The sequence below is a fragment of the Acinonyx jubatus genome, chromosome B4 (genome assembly GCF_027475565.1).
Source record: "Acinonyx jubatus isolate Ajub_Pintada_27869175 chromosome B4, VMU_Ajub_asm_v1.0, whole genome shotgun sequence".
NCBI lineage: Eukaryota > Metazoa > Chordata > Mammalia > Carnivora > Felidae > Acinonyx > Acinonyx jubatus.
The window spans coordinates 119,764,751-119,786,857 of record NC_069387.1 but is presented as its reverse complement, the minus strand read 5'-3'; the positions used below and the strand labels follow the sequence as shown (position 1 = coordinate 119,786,857).

General features: G+C 39.3%; 1 protein-coding gene across 3 annotated transcripts in view; it reads right to left on the bottom strand.

Annotated features, from left to right (window-relative positions):
- The window catches only part of CHPT1 (choline phosphotransferase 1), a 31,259-nt gene extending 12,474 nt beyond the window's left edge, over window positions 1-18,785 (bottom strand). For 2 of the 3 annotated variants that reach the window (XR_003424276.2, XM_027070993.2), the window contains exons 1-3: window positions 18,333-18,781; window positions 6,943-7,090; window positions 6,490-6,631 (exon numbers count right to left, since the gene is read on the bottom strand). Coding sequence is in view for 2 of the 3 variants with exons in the window: in XM_027070993.2 (XP_026926794.1) it covers window positions 6,490-6,631; window positions 6,943-7,090; window positions 18,333-18,605 (563 nt within the window). In the remaining variant the exon portion in view is untranslated. Of the gene's footprint in view, window positions 1-6,489; window positions 6,632-6,942; window positions 7,091-18,332 lie in introns of all 3 variants that reach the window. The other variant, XM_053226664.1, reaches the window with a different exon arrangement.
- Window positions 18,786-22,107: the final 3,322 nt, after the last annotated feature.

Here is a 22,107-nt window from a genome sequence, read left to right as displayed (position 1 = left end):
TTATTTGTACCTTTAGGTCTATCACTGAATTATCAATTCACACTGTTGAACTGAGCACACTGAACAGTATGTGCTCATATACAGGTAAACATTAGGATATGCATGGGGGAGGGAAAGCTTGTATATCATGTATAAAATTGCTGAGAGCACTTATCATTGAAATTACAGAAGGATTTTACTTTCTACTTCATGTACTTCTGTAACATTTGAAGTTTTAAATAACAATCATGTATTAGTCTTGTAATGAGGAAAAATTGGAATAATATAAAAACAACCAGGTAACTTAGGGCTATTCTTAAACACCCAAGTGAATTTCACTTAAAAAGTAGGGAAAATTCAAACAGCTGTCCTAATATTAGGTTACTAATAGTCATTATAGTTTTTTGGTTTCCACAGACATTTTCCCCTACATGAACATGTTAAGTTTAAAAACAAAAAACAAAAAACAAAACTCCACTAAACCAACCAACATCAGTCTCTAGTCTGCATTCTCTGAAGCTACTGACCCCTCTTCTCCTTTGCTCCATAAACAGACTAACTGAAAAGTGGTCTACATTTGTAATTTCTTCCTCTTCATATTTGCTGCTTTTTTACTGTGGTCTGGTTTTTGGCCCCATTCTACTAAAATTGTTTAAGGTAAACAATGACTTTCAATTGATCGAATCTAAGGGATACATTTCAGTTAATATCTTGGGTAACTTCTCTGCAGTCTTTAAAATGCTGATCATTCCCTTTCTCAATGTTTTGCTATGTTCTTATTTATTCCATGCTCTCTCTTGATTCTCTTGCCTTGCTAGAAACTCTTCTCATGCTCTTTCCTAGACTGCTGCTTCTTCCACATCTGAAATGCTACCATTTCCATAATTACATCTTTTCTCCTTTTAGATTTTCTGAATGATTTTATCTATACTTAGATTACCATCTATAGGCTAAGGACCTCAAAATTCCTATCTCCAAATTCATATCGTTTTTTCTAAACTCCAGGTTTCTATATCTGTCTACCTACCTGACATCTCTGCTTGGATGCCCTGGAGTCTTCAGATGCTACGGGAATACTTACTGCTCAGCAAATATAAGACATGTAGCGTGGTCGATTAGATGATAAATTAAAACCAGGCAGGGAAGAAGACTTCCAGACTAAGTTACTTGGGGGCAGTTAAGAGGAGAAGGTGAACTGAACATCAACCCACAAAGAAAAGGAAAATATAAAAATGGTAGCCAGTTTTTTTGTTTTTTTGGTAAGATCAGTGGCAGGCAAACCAAGGCCTCCAGGCTGCGTAGAGAAATAGTCAAGTTGGCTCAAAAATGTAAACATAATAGTATAACATGTAGTATTTTGTAGAGTAAAAAGAAGAAAAGTACTAACACTGAGCATCTATTGTGAGTCTTATGAGCTATAAATTATTCCAATAAATTATTTTTTGGAAAGGGAAACTGAAATGATTTTTCCATGCCTGTACTGGAACAGCTGACAATTGCCATAGGAAAATGAGTTCATAGCCAAGCTCTCTTCCCACTATACTTACGACTCATACCAGAGTTCTGTGCTCTTTTCCAGTAACAGGGGTAGAATTACACTAAATTATCCATAATTTCCCCAGGGTATGACTAGTGACCAGAAGCAACTAGGAAAGATGGCAGGGATCATAGAATAAATTTTCTCTCAATGAACTAAATGACACATACGAGGATTGAGCTAGGAACCTGGGTTTCACATATGCATCATCATATCACAGATTTTACATTAAACTCAAAGTTTCATTCTCCCTTAATGACAGTTCTTGAGTCTAGAAACAAGAAAGCTGAAAGAATATGATAAAAAGAGAGAATCACTCACCAAATACTCAAATATTCGAACTATGAAGAAAGAGTTGAAGCTTGAGAAATATAATATGCCTAATATATTTAAATAAAAGAATATTCTGTATAACAGTTTACAACGAGAACTCATTAATGGGTCCAAGTTTTTAAAATTTGGATCCAAAAAAATACTAAAAATCCAAGAAAGGTGGACCCTGGGGATATTGTGTAAGTATATCCTTAATCCCCAAACTGTTATCATGAAGGACAGTCTACAACAGTGCTATTGAAAGTGTGGTCTAGGGTTAGTTACCAGTCTGCAAGGAGTGAAGGGGAGAAATTGAGACTAAGCATTTAAAAACTTCCGTGGTAATTTGACAGAGTAATTTTGCATTTGTTAAGTTAAATGAAATATTGAGGATGGTATTTTGTAAGCCTGTTTTGTTTTTTAGTTTTTAATTGCATGTTATTAGTCCACCATGGGTGGAGGGTAGGGGTAGAAACTAGTCCTTTACCGTAATTTTTTTGACAAATGAACCTAATACCATATAGAAATCCTCATGCTTTTGAAATAAAAAAAATTAACACCAAGTCTAAATGTTCACATGTAAATAACAAAATAGGACACAATACAACTGAACATTGGACATGGTTTAGGATTTAAGATTAAGCTTTAAGCATTGCTCTATTGAATTACACAAAATATTTGCTACAGGAGAGCAAATGTGCTATAAATAAGATATGCCTTATCCCACAAGACAAGCATTAGTACAGAGACAGATTTTAACTGTAAGTCTATATTGTGCTCAGGAAAACACTAACTAATGTGCCACTGACTAAAAAAATCTTTAAGAGTTAAAAATTATGGTTAAAAATACTTATTAACATTTTATAGTTTAAATGATCTAATTCAAGGTAACAAATTCATATTTGCACTGAAACCCATATATTTTTAAATAACAATGAAAACAGCCACAAGTAGAATAGCATTTACATTTCTCTTCTATATTCCAATAATATAAATACTATAAAAATTAAGTCTCTGAATAGATGAATGGATAAAGAAGATATGAGATAAACACACACACAAGAATATTATTCAGCCATAAAAAAGAAGGAAATCTTTGGACTTCAAGCTGTATTACAAAGCTGTAATCATCAAGACAGTATGGTACTGGCACAAAAACAGATACTCAGATCAATGGAACAGAATAGAAAACCCAGAAATGGACCCACAAACATACGGCCAATTAATCTTTGACAAAGCAGGAAAGAATATCCAATGGAATAAAGACAGTCTCTTCAGCAAGTGGTGCTGGGAAAACTGGACAGCAACATGCAGAACAATGAACCTGGACCACTTTCTTACACCAGACAAAAAAATAAACTCAAAATGGATGAAAGACCTCAATGTAAGACAGGAAGCCATCAAAATACTCGAGGAGAAAGCAGGCAAAAACCTCTTTGACCTTGGCTGCAGCAACTTCTTACACAAAAAGAAGGAAATCTTGCCATCTGCCATAACATAAATGGAGCTAGAGGGTAAAATGCTAAGTGAAAGAAGTCAGCCAGAGAAAGAGAGATACCATATGATTCCGCTCATATGTAGAATTTAAGAAATAAAACAAATGAGCAAATTAAAAAAGAGACAAACCAAAAAAGGACTCAATTAAAGAGAACAAACTGATGGTTACCAGAGGGAAGGATGGTGGGGGGATGGGTGATATAGGTGATGGGGATTAAAAAGTACATCATGATTTGTTTATTTCAGAAGACCATGGGGGAGGGGAAGGGGGAAAAAAAACTTACAGAGAGGGAGGGAGACAAACCATAAGAGACTCTTAAATACTGAGAACAAACTGAGGGTTGATGGGGGTGGGGGAGAGGGGAAAGTAGGTGATGGGCATTGAGGAAGGCACCTGTTGGGATGAACACTGGGTGTTGTATGGAAACCAATTTGACAATAAATTATATTTTTTAAAAAAAGTACATGATGGGCACTAATGTAAAGAATTGCTGAATCACTATATATCATGTGCCTTAACTAATATAACACTATATGTTAACTATGTTGAAATTAAAATTAAAAAAAAAACTAAGTCTCTCAGTGACAAATTTTCAGGAAATCCATCCTAGCCAACAGACCATTGATACTGGCACAGTTTGTAAACATTTCTAAAGGCATGATGTGCTACATATAGACCCTTCTTGTAATGTTAAGTTGAACCATCATCCTACTCAATGCTCCATGATATTTTTACTTTGACCAAATGATAAACTATAGTGCCTAGGATCTCTGCAATCCAGTGTTAGTATTTTATTTATCTTCTTTTAGTATATATATATATATATATATATATATATATATATATATATATACACACACACACACATATATACATATATGTGTGTATATATATATATATTTTACATTTATTTTTGAAAGAGAGAGACACACACACAGAGTAAGGAGGGGAGGAGAAGGGGGAAAGGGAGACACAGAATCAGAAACAGGCTCCAGGCTCTGAGCTGTCAGCACAGAGCCTAACATGGGGCTTGAACTCACAGACTGCAAGATCATGACCTGAGCTGAAGTCCAGACACTTAACTGACTGAGCCACCCAGTCACCCCTGTTTATTTTGAGAGAGACAGTGACAGCATGAACGGGGAAAGGGAAGAAAGAGGGAGAGAGCATCCTAAGCAGGCTTTATACTGTTGGCTGTTAGAGATGCAGGGCTTGTGACCTAAGCCAAAACCAAGAGATCGTGACCTAAGCCAAAACCAAGAATTGGATGGTTAACCTGCTGAGGCATCTCTCCAGTGTTAGTATTTTAAATGGCTGTCCCCACCCCTCCAGCCTTGCCCCAGCATTGCAGGATTTCCTTTCCTCTACGTGGTGGAGGAAATAGCCATTTCCCTAATGTTCTGAGTACTTTCTTTCCTCATGCTTCTGCCTAGATTTACTCCCATCTGTCTGGCATAGTCCATCCACAAGTAACTCATCTTTGTATGTCTAGTTCTGGGCACACAATAGACTCTCAATCAATAGCAAATGAATGTAAAATTTACATCTAGGCCAAGGTGAACTAATTCATTTCAGAAAGATTTTTAGTGAAGTTGGAAGCCAAAAAGGTAAGTTAGTCATTAATAGTAACAACAATAATAATAATTAACCAGAACACTGCATTATTATATTACTCTAGTTTACCATAGCAAGTTCAGCAAATTAAAATGCATTCGATTTTGCAAAGTTACTTTTCTATTTTAGCATATCTTAATTTATAAATAGATACAGATTAGTTTTCCATAGTTGCCTTGAATTTTTAACCAGGATTTTTGATCCTTGGGATCTTGATAGGGAATCAGCAAAAGAGTCAGATTTTCCATAAAAGTGTTCTTAAACTAATTCAACCTACAATTACCTTTTCCTTACGTAGGATTTATTCAGTGCTTATGGAAACCTAGCGCAAGTCATTTTACACTTGGCAATGGACTGTATTAGCAGTGTCACAGAAGTATTATATCATCCCTTTGATACACTATACTATATAGCTCCTAAAACAGGAATTTTTTAAAAAATGCATTTTGTATCCTTCCACAGAATCTAATACATTGCTGGTCCCAGGGAACTGAACAACAGTCGCTAAGAGTGTGGGGTTTGGAGTCAAATAGACTTGAGTTTTAATCCTGGCTCTATACTTAACAGCAGTGTAAGTTACAGAATCTCTCTGCCTCATTTGTACAGTGGCGGTAATACCCTTACAGGGTACTGTGAGGAACAAATGAGCTAATGCATGTAAAGCACTTAGAACAGTGCCTGAAACATGCAAGTGCACTAGGTGGTACTACAATTATTCCATAATTTAGAATCAATGTGATGAGTTGCCTAAGGCCTTCCCTCTGTTACATGATTCATAGATTTGGGCTTCTCCTGATGATATTTTTAGTATCATCAGAGGTTTTTTGTTTTTGTTTTCCATGGCTGTTTCTCCTATGCAGCAATAAAGTGGGGTTACAAAGAATCAGTAGATGCGGAAAGGCAGAGCTGAGAATGAGCCAACGGCAGATAGTTCTTGAAGGATCAGGCAGAGAGGGAGCTGATGGGAAAGAGGAAAACAGAATCGAATTCTTGTTTTTGGCATTATTTCCTGGTGTCTAAGAAAGGCATCAGAGGCATATTTATCATCTGATGTTTATCTCTAACATTTTCAAGGTGCTTTTACATTATCTCATCAATTGTCTACCACAACTGAACAGTGTCATAATTATCTTGTTGGTGACTGATGTAAGGGGTGCCCCTTTTTGGGCACATGAAGATTTGACCAAAAAGGACCCTTAGATTCCATATTTCATTATTTTATTATGTAAGTCAAATGCTGTTTACTTAAGTACTTTTTACTCAGGTCCCTTATTTTTCTCTTTCTCCTGTATAATGTAAGCTTGAGTTAGTAAGCTACTAAAAGGGAGAAAGAAATAAAATTACTATCAAATACATAACTATTTATAACGTGCAGAATCCCTGCAAGACTTAAATTAAGCTGTAGCATTTATGGATGCTCTAATAAATTAAAAGATAATTTAAATTCCTGATTGAAGCATTGTTCTCCTTATGGATAAATAAAATATAACAGATTGTGAAAATAAATTGAATTATATTTAAAAATGTACAACTTAAAAAACATACTTACTTTCCAAACCTCAATACGCCTGAAACATAAGTCTGCCAGTGAGCACAATAAAACATGAACATCCCAATAAAAGAGCAGAAAAACAACCAGTCAGGATGAGTTCCTAAGCGCACAGCAACCGAAGCTCCAACTGCCATAAATACTGAAAGAAACAAGGTTTAAGAACCATTAAGAATTAAAAATAATTAATGAAATAATTGCCATTATTCATTCAGAGATACAGAGTTCAGAAATACAGAGTTTTAGGGTATGTAACCTTGGCATCACAATAAGGTACACCAAACAAAATTAATTTTTGAACATACTTTCAAAATACACTGTGAAAATTTGCCCCCAAATGTATGCCTATCCAAAAAGTTGACCAAACAGCTCAGTTCATGTTAGTTTTTAAGCCATTATTAACAACAACAACAACAAAATTGGGAAAAGCCTTCACTAATAACGCTAATTTACCTGTGGAAAGAGAGTCACAACCGTGGTCGAAAAGTTCCCCTAAGGGAGAACAAGAATTTGTTCTTCTGGCTTGTTTCCCATCAATAGCATCCAGTGACTGGTAGATAAAGAGTCCCAGTGCACATAAAAGGTATGTCCAATATGGTGCCTAAAGATAAACGTGAATAATAAATACTGGTACATGACAACAAGCTAGCTTCTGTTTGAAAATAGTTCAACCTAAGCCAATTGATACATTTTCTTGTGTTCTCACCTTATATCACCTCAGGGTGTTATAAAAACCATTCATAAGCCTCCTTTGACAGGTGAGAACCAAACTGAGAAATCAGATGAATTGTTCTAGGTCATCTGGGTAGAGGGACACAGAAGTCCAAAGAGTGAGAAACACAAGATTAAATGAGAAAGGATGAGGACCTTGATTTTGGTTCCTAATTCACAGCCCTTTCAATATATGATTTATATATGGTTTTTGATTTGAAATTATTCAGTAAGTTTTTGCTAGGAAAAAAGATCTTAAAGACAAATCACAGACCTGTGCTTCCATTCATGATGGAGTGTCAGGGGACTGGATCTATGTCCCCACCTTATACAACTAGAAAAGCAATAAAACAAATGCAACAAATTTTCAGACATGGCAGGCAGTGCAGTACTGTGATCCCTGCCAGAGGGAAACAAATGAGGTGGGCCCAACAGTGGTCTAGTTTAGTACCTACAGGCAGTTTTCAGACCACAGTACAGGAATGGGAACCTGAACAGAGCCCAGTGATCTTGTTTTGCTGAGGAGAAATGTAGCAGAATTCTGGAAGGTCAAAGCAGCTAGAATCTGTAGAGCATAGCATCAGAGAAAAGAGGGACACATGATCTACAGAAGGGTATCTTTGAGTCTTTGGCTGAGAAGTGACCTGTGCCTAAATGAGATAAAACTACTAACCAAGGCCAAGGAAGGAACCATGGGACAGTATAAGGTCACATAATTCTTTTTATTTTTTAATTAAAAAAAATTTTTTTTAATGTTTATTTATTTTTGAGAGAGAGACAGAAAGCATGAGTGGGGAAGGGGCAGAGAGAAGGGAGGCACAGAACATGAAGAAGGATCCAGGCTCTGAGCTGTCAGCACAGAGCCTGACACGGGGCTCGAACTCACAAACTGTGAGTGAGATCATGACCTGAGTCAAAGTCAGATGCTCAACCAACTGAGCCAACCAGGCACCCCAAGGCCATATAATTCTTGAAGGCCACACAAAGCTGGAAATTTTTCATGCTCCCTCGAGGCACAACACAAAGACTTTGTAATACATTAGGTAGAGTTCTCAGAAGTGTATTGCCTTAGCACTGGGGAGAAATTGGCCCAAGACTAAAGGCCTCTTGGAAGAGTCCTAATAGACATAAAGTCCAGCCTCAAAAGAAGCCAACTGATCCTACGTAACTCAACTACAGCCAACACAAAGTGCAATATCTCAAAGGGATATAAAAAAAAAAATCTAGTACTCAAACATGTAAAATTCACAATGTTTGGCATCCAATAAAAAATTACGTCATGCAAACAAACAAACAAAAATTACCAGTCATACAAAAATCAGGAGAATATGAACTACAACTAATCGTAAAATCAATCAATACAATCAGACCTAGGAATGACACAGAAAATGGAATTAGATGTAATTGGATGAGGACATGAAAGGTTATTATAAATACGTTTTGCATGTTCAAGAAGGTGAAGGAAAATATAAAAGACTCAAGTGAAACCTCTAGATATGAAAAAAAGGTATTTGAAATGTAAAATGTACTGGATGAGATTGGACAACACAAAAGAAAAGATCAGTGAACTTGCAGAATACTGATGGAAACTATCAAAAATGATGCACAGAAAGAAAAAAGACTACAAATAATTGATCTGGGTACCAGTGACCAGTGGGACAACAGAAGCACTCTAACATTTTTATTGGAGTCTCAGAGGAGATAAGAGAGGGTTGGGCATAAAAAATGTTAAGAAATAATGGCTGGAGAAGTTTCCAAATTTGAAATTTATACACTCACGTATCCAACAAGCTCAACAAACACAACAGAATAAATACTTTTTAAAAACCCACCAAGGCACATGATAATCAGAAGCCAGAGGAAAACAGAAACATCATATATAGAAGCATAGATAATAGTGAGAGAGAGGAAAGAGTCTGTAAAGTTGAATACAGATGAATAGAAATGATTCAATTTGAAGAAGACAGAGAAAAAGAGATTTTAAAATGACCATTCTTTTCTTTCACACTTTATAAATATACTCTTTTTCCTCAGGCACGTGTGTGGTGATAGCGATGGTCAAGCCAGATTTCTATGTCTTAGGGAGGAAGTATAGCAAAATTATTAAGAAGTAAGGCTTTGAAGTTGGATCTGTGTTTGAGCCCTTGACTCTGTCACTTAATAGCCAGATGACCTTGGGCAAATCACTTAACCTCTCTAAACTGTGGGTACTCACATGTAAGATGTGAATAATCCTTACAGTTGTATCAGATAAAAAATTCTTAGCTCTTTAACAGAGCCTGGCACACAGTAAGGAGGTGCTCAGTAAAGGTTAGCTATTCTCATTAAATTGTTTTGTACACTTTTAGTGGCAAATATAAGTTTTAATATACCAATCTATGTATGGTTTATGTGGTAATTCTACAAATATCCAATCAACCTGCTACTTTATTCTTCAATCTTTTTAAGTAAATAGAAGTTTACTTTGAACTTAACTTTAATAGAAGTTTCATTATTTGTTAATATTAGATGCCCAGTATTAACGATTACACTACTAATTGCTTAAAAGGACTTATCAAGTCTCTTCTAGTTAAAAAAAAAAAAAGCAGTATAAATTAGAAAAAATTTAAGGATAGAAGTAACCTGAGCTGTGAATATGCATATTAAAATGTCACAAAGAAACAGTAAGTGTCTGTGAGGATGCACTGTTGGTGGGAATGCAAACTGGTGCAGCCACTGTGGAAAAGTCTGGAGGTTCCTCAAAAAAATTAAAAATAGACCTACCCTATGACCCAGTAAGGGTATTTACTCAAAGAATACAAAAACACTAATTTGAAAGGATATATGTGCCCCGATGTTTACTGCAGTATTATTTACAATAGCCAAATTATGGAAGAAGCCCAAACCCAGTGCCCACTAACTGATGAATGGATAAAAAAGATATGGTATGTGGATATACGTATATGTGTATATGTGTGTACACATATATACACATAAATAACTATATATACATACATACATATATGTGTGTGTGTGTATATATATATTAATTTTATATATATATATATATAAATTATTCAGCCATAAAAGAGAATGAAATCTTGCTACTGGCCACACAGATGGAGCTAGAGAGAATTATGCTAAGTGAAGTCAGTTGGAAAAACACAAATACTGTGACTTCATTCACATGTTGAATTTAAGAAACAAAATAAACAAAGGGAAAACAAAAAGACAACCCAAAAAACAGACTCTTAATGATGGAGAACAAAGAGCGTTACCAGAGGGGAGGTGGATGAGGGGACGGTGAGGTAGGTGAAGGGGATGAAGGAGTGCACTTGTCGTGATGAGCACTGAGTAATGTATAGAAACTATACATAACACTGAAACTAATATAATACTGTATGTTAGCCATACTGGAATTAAAATTAAAAAACTTAATAAAAAATTAAAAAATTAAATGTCACATTCAGTTCTGATTAGCATGTTTTTAAAAGCTTATCTGCAAACTGTGAAATAATTAAGAGAGGGCAAAAAAACAGAGAATTGCTAAATCATCTTGACAGTACAAGAGTGGAAAACACAAAACAAAACAAACCACCTCGAATCTTTCTGAAAAAATCCCAAAGTGTTTTGCAGAGAACAATCCCAGTGACTTTTCAAATAAGCAAATTCTTACCCATTTTTTTCCTGCTCTGAAAAATTATATTGTTTTCATTTTGAAAACCAAAGGAGAGAGAAGTGACATTTCAAATCTATGTAAAATTGGAAACTTGAAATTATTAAAATTTCTGGAATGACATAAAAAGTCACTTTTTTATCATCTATTTTCCACCAAATACTTTCCCCCTAAATGACAGACTTCTCAAAGTGCATCATCTACCTGAGACGTATTCCATTTCTCCCTTCTATGCCCAGAACCTTCTTATACTGAAACAACTGGAGCCAAGGTCCAATTAAGCATTAAAAGCTTAATTCTGACCTCTGGTCTGGGAGACTGGCCACAGGCAAATTGAAAGGTCAAGGTGTTAACGGAAATCCATACTGAAATAAATTCGCTCACTCCTGGACACGACAGTTGGGGGTGGATTCTGCCCCTCATTTGGAAAAAATAAAGGAAGACTGGTTCACTAGTTTAAGACTACTTCATTAGGATACTAGAAGAATTAAAGGTTTAGAGCTTAAACAGGTAAGAGTGCAGGGGAATTTAGACAAGAAAAAGAGAGAGGAACTCTCTGCAGAAACGAAGGTTGAGGCCTGGAAAATGAAAGGTTTACTCATGAGTCAGTGACCAGATTCCTGTTTTGGGACCAAGAGATCAGATTGGAAAGGTAATAACATTATCTAAAACAGTACAACAAAGGGCATTTTTCAACATTATTTTATTTGATACAGCAATCCACAGAGACAGGGCAGTTACCATGTTCTCTTTATTAAAGACGGAAAGTAAAACTTAGGAAGGGATGACGAAGTCCCATCCAGATGAGTGGCCAGATGGTCCAGGAATCAGGTCTTCCGACCTCCCCAGGCTATGGGATCCATCAGGCTGCAGGCTGCACAGACATGAATTCTTACTTCACTGACTACCTATTTCTTTAAACCTGCTAAGAAGCACTTTCTTGCTCACACAATCCAATTTCAAGTGCAGTGAGCCCTAGGAAATGGCTGTGAGCCATGTGACACTTCCTTCCTTTTAAGCCCAGAAAGGCACACTGGTCCCCAGTACCTGGTTCACTCCTTTCCAGTCTTCCCAAGGCCACAGGGACCTAACCTACCTTCTTTCTTCCCTGCTGTCATCACCTCCACCCCCAGCTGGAAGCTATTAAGTAGGCTGCAAACTGTCATCTTCTTTTCTAACCTGTTACCTCTGCAAAACCAGCTCCAGGTTAGAGATGCACTGGCCAGGAACAGGATGACCCTTCCTTCCAGGAGTCTTCAAAACAGGTGTAATTACAGAAGACTCTGGGTCTTCTGTAAGGAGGATCTACAAGAGCCACCCCAATTCATTTCAGGTTTTCATGTGAACTTATTTTCAAAAATTTTAAACATAAGCATGGAAAAGTCAGGCTTAGATTATGCATTATAAAGTCATAAGCAATTTATCAAAAAACTACTACAGAAGGAACCTATTCCCCAAAGTAGAACTTCTTCCGGTAATATTGAACTCCTAACGTGTAAAGTTTTAAATTCTGTAATTTTCATAATATCTACTGTTATGTTTTAGGATCAGAATTTAACAGTATGTCATAGGAATCTTTTCAGGTAAACCATGAAGACCTACATTACTCTTGTAAATGACAACATGGTATTCAATGATGTGGCTATATCACAATTTAAGTAATAACTTCATTAATGATGAATCTTGCATTATTGCATTAAAAATTATTATGTAAGTTTATTCTAGAAAACAAAAATAATTACTAAGAATCAATCATAACCCTTAGTCATTTAAATTAAAGCACTAATAAATTTAAATTGCTTTTCAGTAACACCACTAAAAAACAGCAGTATAAAAGTAAGTGGGAAATTTTACTTTTTCGGTTACTTAAATTATAGGATGCTATTATTCATTTTATAATTAGAGAAACCAGAGTTCTGAACCAGATCATATGGCAACTATTCTTGTTAAAAATAACTCTGGGTCAGAGGGAACACTCACATATAAACCAATTTATCCTCTTTTGATACATGCATCTGAATAAGCACACACGAATCAGGAAAAGGAAGAAAAGACTTATTAGAAAGTGATCGGTGAGCACATCTCTGCTCACTGGACAAACTTCACTTACAAGCTTGGACCTTAAAATACTTGATTTTCTGGAACACATCCTTAGGTCTTTTGTAAATGAAAATGCTAGACTAGATAGTCTCCAAGGTCCCATCTTTCATATTAGAATATAATCCTCTCAAGGATATGAGACATGTCTGTTTTTAAAATCTGTTGTCCATACCACAGGAGCTAAAATAACTAGATGATCTAATTGTTCCTTATCAGGTAAAACAGTTTCCAAAGGGAAGAATTCATGCCCCGGGCTGTTCTTGCACACCTGTTAGAAGTGTGGAGTCCCAGACTCTACCTGTACCCAGATCCTTGCTTTCATCACTGGCTGAGTGAATTGGATGAGTTACTTAACCTCTCAGTGCCTCAGTCTCCCTTTATGAAAAATGAAAATAATCACTGCTCCTGTCTCACTGTGAGGATCAAAGAAAGAATTACAGGGGCCCCTGGGTGACTCAGTCGGTGAAGCGGCCGACTTCGGCTCAGGTCATGATCTCGCGGTCCGTGAGTTCGAGCCCCGCGTCGGGCTCTGTGCTGACCGCTCAGAGCCTGGAGCCTGTTTCAGATTCTGTGTCTCCCTCTCTCTCTGACCCTCCCCTGTTCATGCTCTGTCTCTCTCTGTCTCAAAAATAAATAAACGTTAAAAAAAAAATTAAAAAAAAAAAAAAAAAGAAAGAATTATACGGAAAGTGTTAAGTGCCCAGCATATGGAAGGAGCTCAGCAAATTTTAATTACTGTTATTGTTATTACTGATACTACATAAGACATTTTTAGATGATTCATGGGTCAACTTTTCATTCTAATATTTATGACTTTATATTAATATATTTTGGAAATATTTTAACATATTTGAAAAATAGCTAGCATAGCTGTCAAATCTATGACTTTATAGATATTAAGGCTTAGAACGAGTCCATGTCTTTAAAAAGTGATTTAAAGCTGATGGAAAGAAAAATAGTAAATAAAAAATAGTATATATGGGTAATACACAAAAGTAAAAATCTTCCCAAATTAAAATCTAGGAAATACTGGAACTATATAATGCTTATTTATATAAATGTTTATACTTGAAAAAATTACCTCTTTGCTTTAAATGGCCTTGGGTGTGAGATGACACATATGCAAAAGGTATTATATAATCAGTAACAACTGGATCAGATGCTAACAGGGAGATTTCAATTATCAAAAGAGCAACTGACCTCTCTCTCCATAAAAACGAAAAGTGCGTTTATAAGAGGGAGGAAGAAAGAAAATTAGAAGACAGATCATGCACATGTGGAAAAATGTAATGTTAGTGTGGTGTTAAAAAGTGGATTTTTAAAAGAAAATTCATGGAATTTCTAACAGACTACTAGTCTGACACTGTTCTAACAGTGATTAAGGAGGATTAAGAGACTGTTTACTGTGTGCCTCTGGCTGGTGGAGCACTTCCTTGTTTACAGAGGGAGGGCTCCCAAGGGAGGTTTCCAAGGCTCCAGAAGCAGTTGGTGGTCAGCAAGGGTAAGATCATTCTCAGTGCCAATCAGAAAGGGCCTTGGGGGCTTTCTGGTTTCAACCCAGACCTTCAGGCCTCAGCTCTGATTAGGGGCCAGCATTTGAGAAGAGTATACCTATTTTCAGGGAATGAAGCAGGTAATAAAATGGGGGAAGGAAAGCCAGCAGCTTATACAAATGCAGTTCAACCAACACTTTGGGACCAAAGGGTTCTTTCATGACAACAGAAATTTGTACTTTGAAATGTAGATTTCTTTCTTTTCATATTTTGGGGAATAGTCCTTTTTCTTTTCCCTATTTTTTTTAAGCCTTCTTCAGTACTTACTAGAGTTCTTGTTGAAAATGCCAGCCTCTCACTGTGCTCAGGGGAACAAGAAGGAGGAGGGATATGAAGAGACTCCCTGGGGTCAGATCTATCAACATCCACTGTACTGGGTGCTTTAACATCTGCTCTGTTCTTTAACTTTGCAAAACCCAAGTGGTCAGAGCCTTTCTGCCCAGGTCAAAAGTCTAAAACAGGAACAGCTTATATACCTTGGGAATCAAGTTAAGGCAAGCCTTAGGAATCAGAGGGATAAACCCCAAGGCAATTAGAAGCTCCTTCTACCATGAGGAAAGTGAGGCATCCAGGCTTCAGAAGCAGAGGCTTGCATTTACCCCCAGGGTCAGGATCATACATGTGCTTCCTTAAATCCTGAGGCCTGAGTACTTGCTTGCCTCACTTTAGTCCCTGTCCAGATTCTAGAATTTTCAAATCCTGAAAGGAATTGGAGTTTATATTTTGTTTTAGTAAGGGAGGCCACTCCCTTACAAGAGTCCTGCCTTAATAAATGATGCTTGATTTTATTGAGCTGGTTAAAATTAAGAAAAAAAAAAAAGAGGGAGATAAGTAAGAAAAAAGAAAACACTAGATTTCAAAGAAACCAAACCCAATTAAAAAAAATGTCTAGGGGCGCCTGGGTGGCTCAGTCAGTTAAGAGTCTGACTTCGGCTTAGGTCATCATATCGCGGTTTGTGGGTTCGGGCCCCACGTCAGGTTTTGTGCTGACAGCTCGGAGCCTGGAGCCTGCTTTGGATTCTGTGTCTCTTTCTCTCTCTGCCCTTCCCCTGCTTGTGCTCTGTCTCTCTATCAAAAATAAATAAACGTAAAAAAAAACCTTTAAAAAAAATGTCTGAATAGGAATCTAAAGATTATTTTCCTTTTCTTAATAGTCCCCAACAAATAACCCTTTACAGAGCAAAGGCAACTATAATCTGAATTATTTATAGAGGGAATAAACCATTTCTTAAAGTCTTTCTGATTCTTCAGAAAAACTTCCTTTTTGGTTCAACTTTTTATCATCACAAATAAAATAAATGTATTAATTCCCTGACCAATAGGTACCTATTTGCTATAATTCCTACTCTTTTTTTTTAAGTTTGTTTAATGTTTGTTTGTTTACTTATTTATTTATTTAGAGGGCGTCTCCACATGGGGGAGGGGCAGGTAAAGAGGGAGAGAGAGAGAGAGAGAGTTCTGAGCAGACTCCACACAACCAGTGCAGAGCCCGATATGGTTCTTGAACCCACGAACCGTGAGATCGTGTCCTGAGCTGAAATCAAGAGTCACTGAGCCACCCAGGCACCCCTATAATTCTTACTCTTAACTGAGACACTGATGTGTCTCCGACATTTACTCAAGTAAGGTTAAAAGAGAATGGAGCCACACTTTATACCAGTCAAAAGTAAGTGTATGGGTGTTTTGTGATAAAGAATGTTATTAGGCTGGAGCCTAAAGAACTAGATTCAAATCACTGAGTTTTCTTATATATAAATGTAGGAATGGCATTAAATAAGCTCTAAAGTCCTTTATGTAGAAGTCTGTGATCCTATTTTAGGATTAGGTAGCAAGGAATGGGGGCCAAGGACTACATACAGAGTAAAATTCAGATAGAAATGCTTCATCGAGGTGAGGAGGGGGCAATTCAATTTCTGTTTTCTCTAGTAGCCCTAATTCTTGCTTACTCTTCTTAAAATTCCCAGGCCAAACTGATAAGTATTTATTCCAAGACCAGCTTGAACTGAATAAGAGTAGAAAAACATTACCTCCCAAGATGACATTTCATTCATGCAGTCAATAATTTAGCAAATATTTACCATGCCTCTGCTTTATACAAGGTGCTGTGCAGTGCAGAATGTACAAATGGGCAATCTCTGAACTTTAAAGTTGGTAGGTTGTCCTGCTCAGTAAGGACACACATAAGCAAAAAAATTGGAGAAGTTCCACAGGAAACCTACAAAACCCAGTGGTTGAAGCATAGCTTTCTAGCTTGGAAAGCTGGTCTCCATTTAAAGTTACCTACTCATGGGGCTCCTGGATGGCTCAGTCGATTAAGTGTCTGACTTCGTCTCAGGTCATGATCTCATGGTTCATGGGTTAGAGCCCTTCATGGGGCTCTGTGCTGACAGCTCTGAGCCTGGAGTCTGCTTCAGTTTCTCTCTCTCTCTCTGTCTCTCTCTCTCTCTCTCTGTCTCTCTCTCTCTCTACCTCAACCCCACTTGCACTTTGTCTCTCAAAAATTAATAAACGTTAAAAAAAAATTTTTTAAAGCTACCTACATAGAAGAGGTTAATTCCCTTCAAACCTTCCACTTGTAAATCCAGTGCACCAACTCTGGGAAATTCTGCAAACAGACTGCAAAAATGAAAAACTAAAGAAACTTACTTTTTGCAAATATGGAAATGAATAACAATGGAAACATCTGCCAAGAACTCATATGTAATAAACATAACCATCAATTGGCAAGATATGTTTAAAATGTAGGCTCCATTAAATATTTTTTTAATGGACGGATAGTATGGAAGGCATAAAATATTTCCATTGTATTCCTGCTATCCAATTTCAACTTGAATTAATTCCCCACAGAACCTATCCTCAAATAGGATTATAAAAGGGATTTCACTATTTGGAGAAAAAAGACAAGAAAGCTGTGTCACAGAATGTGCAATGTGATACTTATCTCATGTACTATGCCTTAAAGCTACAAATGGGAGTCAACCCCCTCGGCCTCCTACCCCATCCACACTGAGCCCAAGGGGGCTTCTGATTAACACTTGTCCAAAACCCACGTTATCTACTTTTTTTTTTTTTAATTTACTCTTATTTCAGATATATGTCAAATACGCATTGCTAACAAAATCTGTTGGCTTTTGTGACCCCTGGGTCGTGATAATAAGGATTATCGCCTGCTAATAATACCTTAGTTTGTTTTGCAGGTCAATGAGGCAAAGTGGAAGTTACCTCTTGGAAGTAACTTATCTTTGATCAGTGCTACCAGTAATTTCAGGATCACTAGCACAACCGTGAGAAACAGACGATTATAAAAGTGTCCAAAGGGTAACTCCGGCTTGGCCAACCCGACCTCAAGCCCTGGTGCCAGACAGGAAGGACGGAGACTGGGGGCGTTCAGTCCCCAGTGTGCAAAGTAACCGACAGCTTGTCCATCCCACAGCTCGGCGCCGGATGGGATGGAGGCCGGGCAGGCAGGCTTGCTGTGGCCCGGGGGAGGTTGAGTGCATACCGGGTTGAAGCAGTGACCTTGACAACCCCTCCGCCGCCCCGGGAGGCTCGGGGTGGACGCACCGTTAGGGTAGCGGCGCGACAGCCTCCAGGTGGCCCGGGGAGTGTCAGGGCGGACGCAGCGCGGGGCAGTGGCGGTCTCCCCCCCCACCCCCCATCCCCCACCCCCGAGGCTCAGCCTCGCGGGGGTCTCCCGGCTCTCCCGGGCACCTCCAGCTGCGGGACGGCGGGGCATCTCGGGCGGGGCTCGGGCGGGGGATAGGGGCTCCCGGGACAGCAGTTGGGGGTCCCTCCTCCGCGGCCGGGCGGGAGGTGGGCCCTACCTCCTCGGTGGCCGTGGGGCAGTAGGAGATAAGCACGAGCGTGGTGAGCAGGTTGATGGCCAGGCCCAGGAGGGTGATGGAGTTGGGAGCCATCCACAGCGGGATCCACTGGAGCAGCCAGGTCCAGTAAACCTGCAGCGGCGGCTCGAGCAGCGAGACGCCCGCCGCGCTGTAGCGGTGCTCCTCCAGCCGCCGCAGCTGCGCCGCGCTCAGCGGCTCCGCCAGCGCCTTCAGCCAGCGCGGCGCCGGCCTGGCCCCGGCGCCCGCCGCCATGGCCGCCTGCGGGCCCTGCCGCTTCGAGGGAGCGCGGCCCGTGCCCGGCGCCAGGGCGGGGAGAGGTGAAGGGAGGGGCTTGCGGACCGGGGCCTGTGGCTGCCGGGTGGGACTCTCCGGTCGGGCTCGCTCGACCGAGGTCGAGGTCAGGCGGGGCCGCCTCAGGTCCCGGGGCCCCCGCCCCCAGAGCGGCCCGGCCGCTCGTGCGACCGCGGGGGTGGAGTGAGGGCGGGGCCTCCGGGGAGAGGACCTGGGGGAGGGGTTGGGGAGAGTCCGGCGAGGTGTCAGGGAGGGTTGGACCGGCTCTCGCTGGCCACCAGGTCACCACTAGGGTCCCGCCAACAGTAACTTTCTGGTTGGCGTGCAAGGGCCCTGACTTCCCCAAGGGGCTGATGCACCTGCCTCTAAAGTTCGATTCTTCTCCAAGGATGTCTGGTCGGGCTCCCGTGAGGAAAAACTCCTCGCTAGCTGGGCAGTTAGAGGCTGGTTCCTCTAACCTGTGGTCTTGTGCACAACTCTCTTCTCCTGGTGTGGGTGTGCCCTGGCCTTTGGCTAACTACTGAAGGACGTCGCTGCGTGTGGAGTCTGGCGGGAGGGGAGGGCGGTTGGTTGTGTGAGAACATGATTTTGCACATCTTGGGTCACCGGCCTCATGGCCCCGTCTGTCTGTCCAAAAAGAGGTCCTACTTGATAAACGCACCACAAAAACAATTCTTCTTCCAACCCAAAGAACAGGGGCCCTTTAGCTCTATAGAACTCTCGCTGTGGGTTCAAAGACCAAGATATTGAAAGGAAAAATCAGGACTTGAAAAGGCTTGCTAACAAGGGGACTGAATGGTTGAAACTCAAATGCCCTTTTTTCAGAGCATCCAGTACCAGTAATTGGACATTTTTACACGCAGCCTTCTCTGGCGATAGAGGACAGGGATCCAGGCAGCGTCCTCCCACTGTACAGTGGACTGAGCACACTTGCCACACAATGGTAGTTCACCAGCCCCTTACCTCACAATGCACCTCTTTACACAGGGGACATCCTGCCATAAACATTGCACAGCCTGAGATAAGCCTCCCTCTTGCCTTTTTTTACTTCCTGGTTCTGATCTTTATGCAATTTTCTAAGGCATAGAACAAGCTCAGAGACTGCTTTCAAGACAGTGTGTTAAGAAACATGTATCAGCAGATGCAGTTTGTCCCGCAGGATTCACATTATGACACCTCGGAGAGGAGTCCGCAAACTACTAACAGCCCACCACCTGTTTTAGTACAGCCCACGGGCTAAGGATGGTATTTACATTTTTAAATGGCTGAAAAAATCAAAGGAATTTTTTTGATGCAAAATTATATGAAATTCAAACTTCAGTGTCACAAATAAGGCCACGTTTATGCCTCACATATTGTTTAAACTACTTTCTCACTCAAAAGCCGAGTTCTGTGGTTGTGACAGACACCACACGGGCCTGCAAACCCTGGAATGTTTACAGTCTGGTCCCTCACAGAAAAGTTTGGTGACCCCTGCCTTAGGTGTCTATAGACCAAACCATTCATTGGATATATACCTCCTAATCTTTCATGTGAAGAAAAAAGTGCTGAAAAATGCAGGAAAGGAATCAGAATGACAGAGATCCATTTTTAACTATGCTGGTTTTATGTACAGTAAACTTGGAGACATCTGTTTTTTTAATTTATCAATGCCATGAAAAATCCAGGGAGAAATCCTTTTTCACATCAATAAATTTAACTATATTACAGATAATTTCTAGTGCACATCAAAACATCAAAGGAGAATGAAAAGACACAAGCCATAAACCAGGAAAAGGTATTTCCCTCAAATAAAATCCACATTGACTACTACCCAGATTATATAAAGAATTCCTAAAATCAACAAGAAACAGAAAAACAATCAACTGGGCTTATATTCAGATACCTGTAAGAAAAATCCCCAAAATCTGGTGACATAAACAAAATAAGAGTTTATTTCTTTCTCGCATAAAAATCTATAATTGCAGTGGCCTCATGATCATCAGGAACTCAGGCTCTTCTGTCTTTCTCCTCTAACATCCTCTCTGACTTGTACCTTAAGGTCATCACTTGGTTCTGAATGGCCTCTGAAGCTCCACCCATTCTATTTGCATTTCAAGTAGACGGAAAGAGAAAGGGAGTGAAAAAAAAAAAAAATAAGTTGGATACCACTCAGCTGAGCCAGCAAAGTAAGGTGCTTTTCTAAAATTCCAAAACAACACTTCTACATGCATCCCACTAGCCCAGAACTTAATCACGTGGCCTTGAGTGCAAGTATTAGCAAGGAGGAATAGGAGGGGACAACCATTTTGAAAAATAATTCTGACCCAGGAGTACATCCTAGAGAAATTCTTGCACATGTGTCCTAGGAGATAGGTATAAGAATATTCATCTTTGTACAATAATCAACAACTATAAATACCCTAAATGTCCACCAATACTGAATGGATAAGCTGAGGTATTTTCACACAATTTAATATTATACAGCAAGTTTAATATAGCAGTAGAAAATAAACCATAGCTACACTTATTAACATGAATTGCACAAGTATAATACTGAGAGACGGAAAAAAAGCAAGTTACAGAAAAAATGCACATAATATGATTTATTTAATTCACACAGAGTTCAAAAACATGTATGACTTTGCATTTAGGAATATGTACATATGTGACAAAAGCTATGAAGAAAAGGAAAAAAAAATGATATATAAAATTCCAGAAATGGGATTGTAGAAGGGCACACAGATTGATTCCAAAGTATTGGTAATTATATTAATTAGGATACAAAACCCCATGGTCTAAGTATTTTTCTCTCACCTATTGTCAGGCAATTCTGGGCTGGTATGGCAACTCCAAAGTGTCAGGAACACTGATTCCTTCCATTTTATTAGGACGTGATGGTGATCTGGCTGTGACATCTGTCACCCCATTGATCACCAGGGTTGATTCGGCTTATCTGGCTGGGTAGGCGGGTGTCCCTTTCTTCCCTCGCTGCTCCATGTGCATCCCTCCTGAAGCTGTGCACCCTGTAGAAGAGGACAACCTTCCCCAATACAGGAGGATCATTCTTCGGTCAAGGGTATACGAGTAGTTGCGCTCCCCTGCTAGAACCTCCAAACAAGCTCTAGAGGTCCATTTTATTAGTCTGTCACCCTCAGGATGTTGCCCCTTGTCCTTGTAGTCAAAAATGACTAACCACAAGTTCCAACCAATTCAAATGGGAAAAAAGAGAAGCTGTGCTCTTTTCCTTGCTAGGGCGTGGCCTAAAATTGTACCTGTTTCTTCTGCTCTTATCCTATTGGCCAAAACTTGGTCACATGGCTATGTGTAGCTGCAAGAAAGGCTAGAAACGTAGTCTTTAGCTGGCTAACCATTTTCCCCGGTAAATAATTTCTGTTATTACTGAAAGGTTGGAAAATGGATATTGAAGGGCCCTTTTGCTATATCAGCCACAATTAAAAAAAATTTTTTTTAACGTTTATTT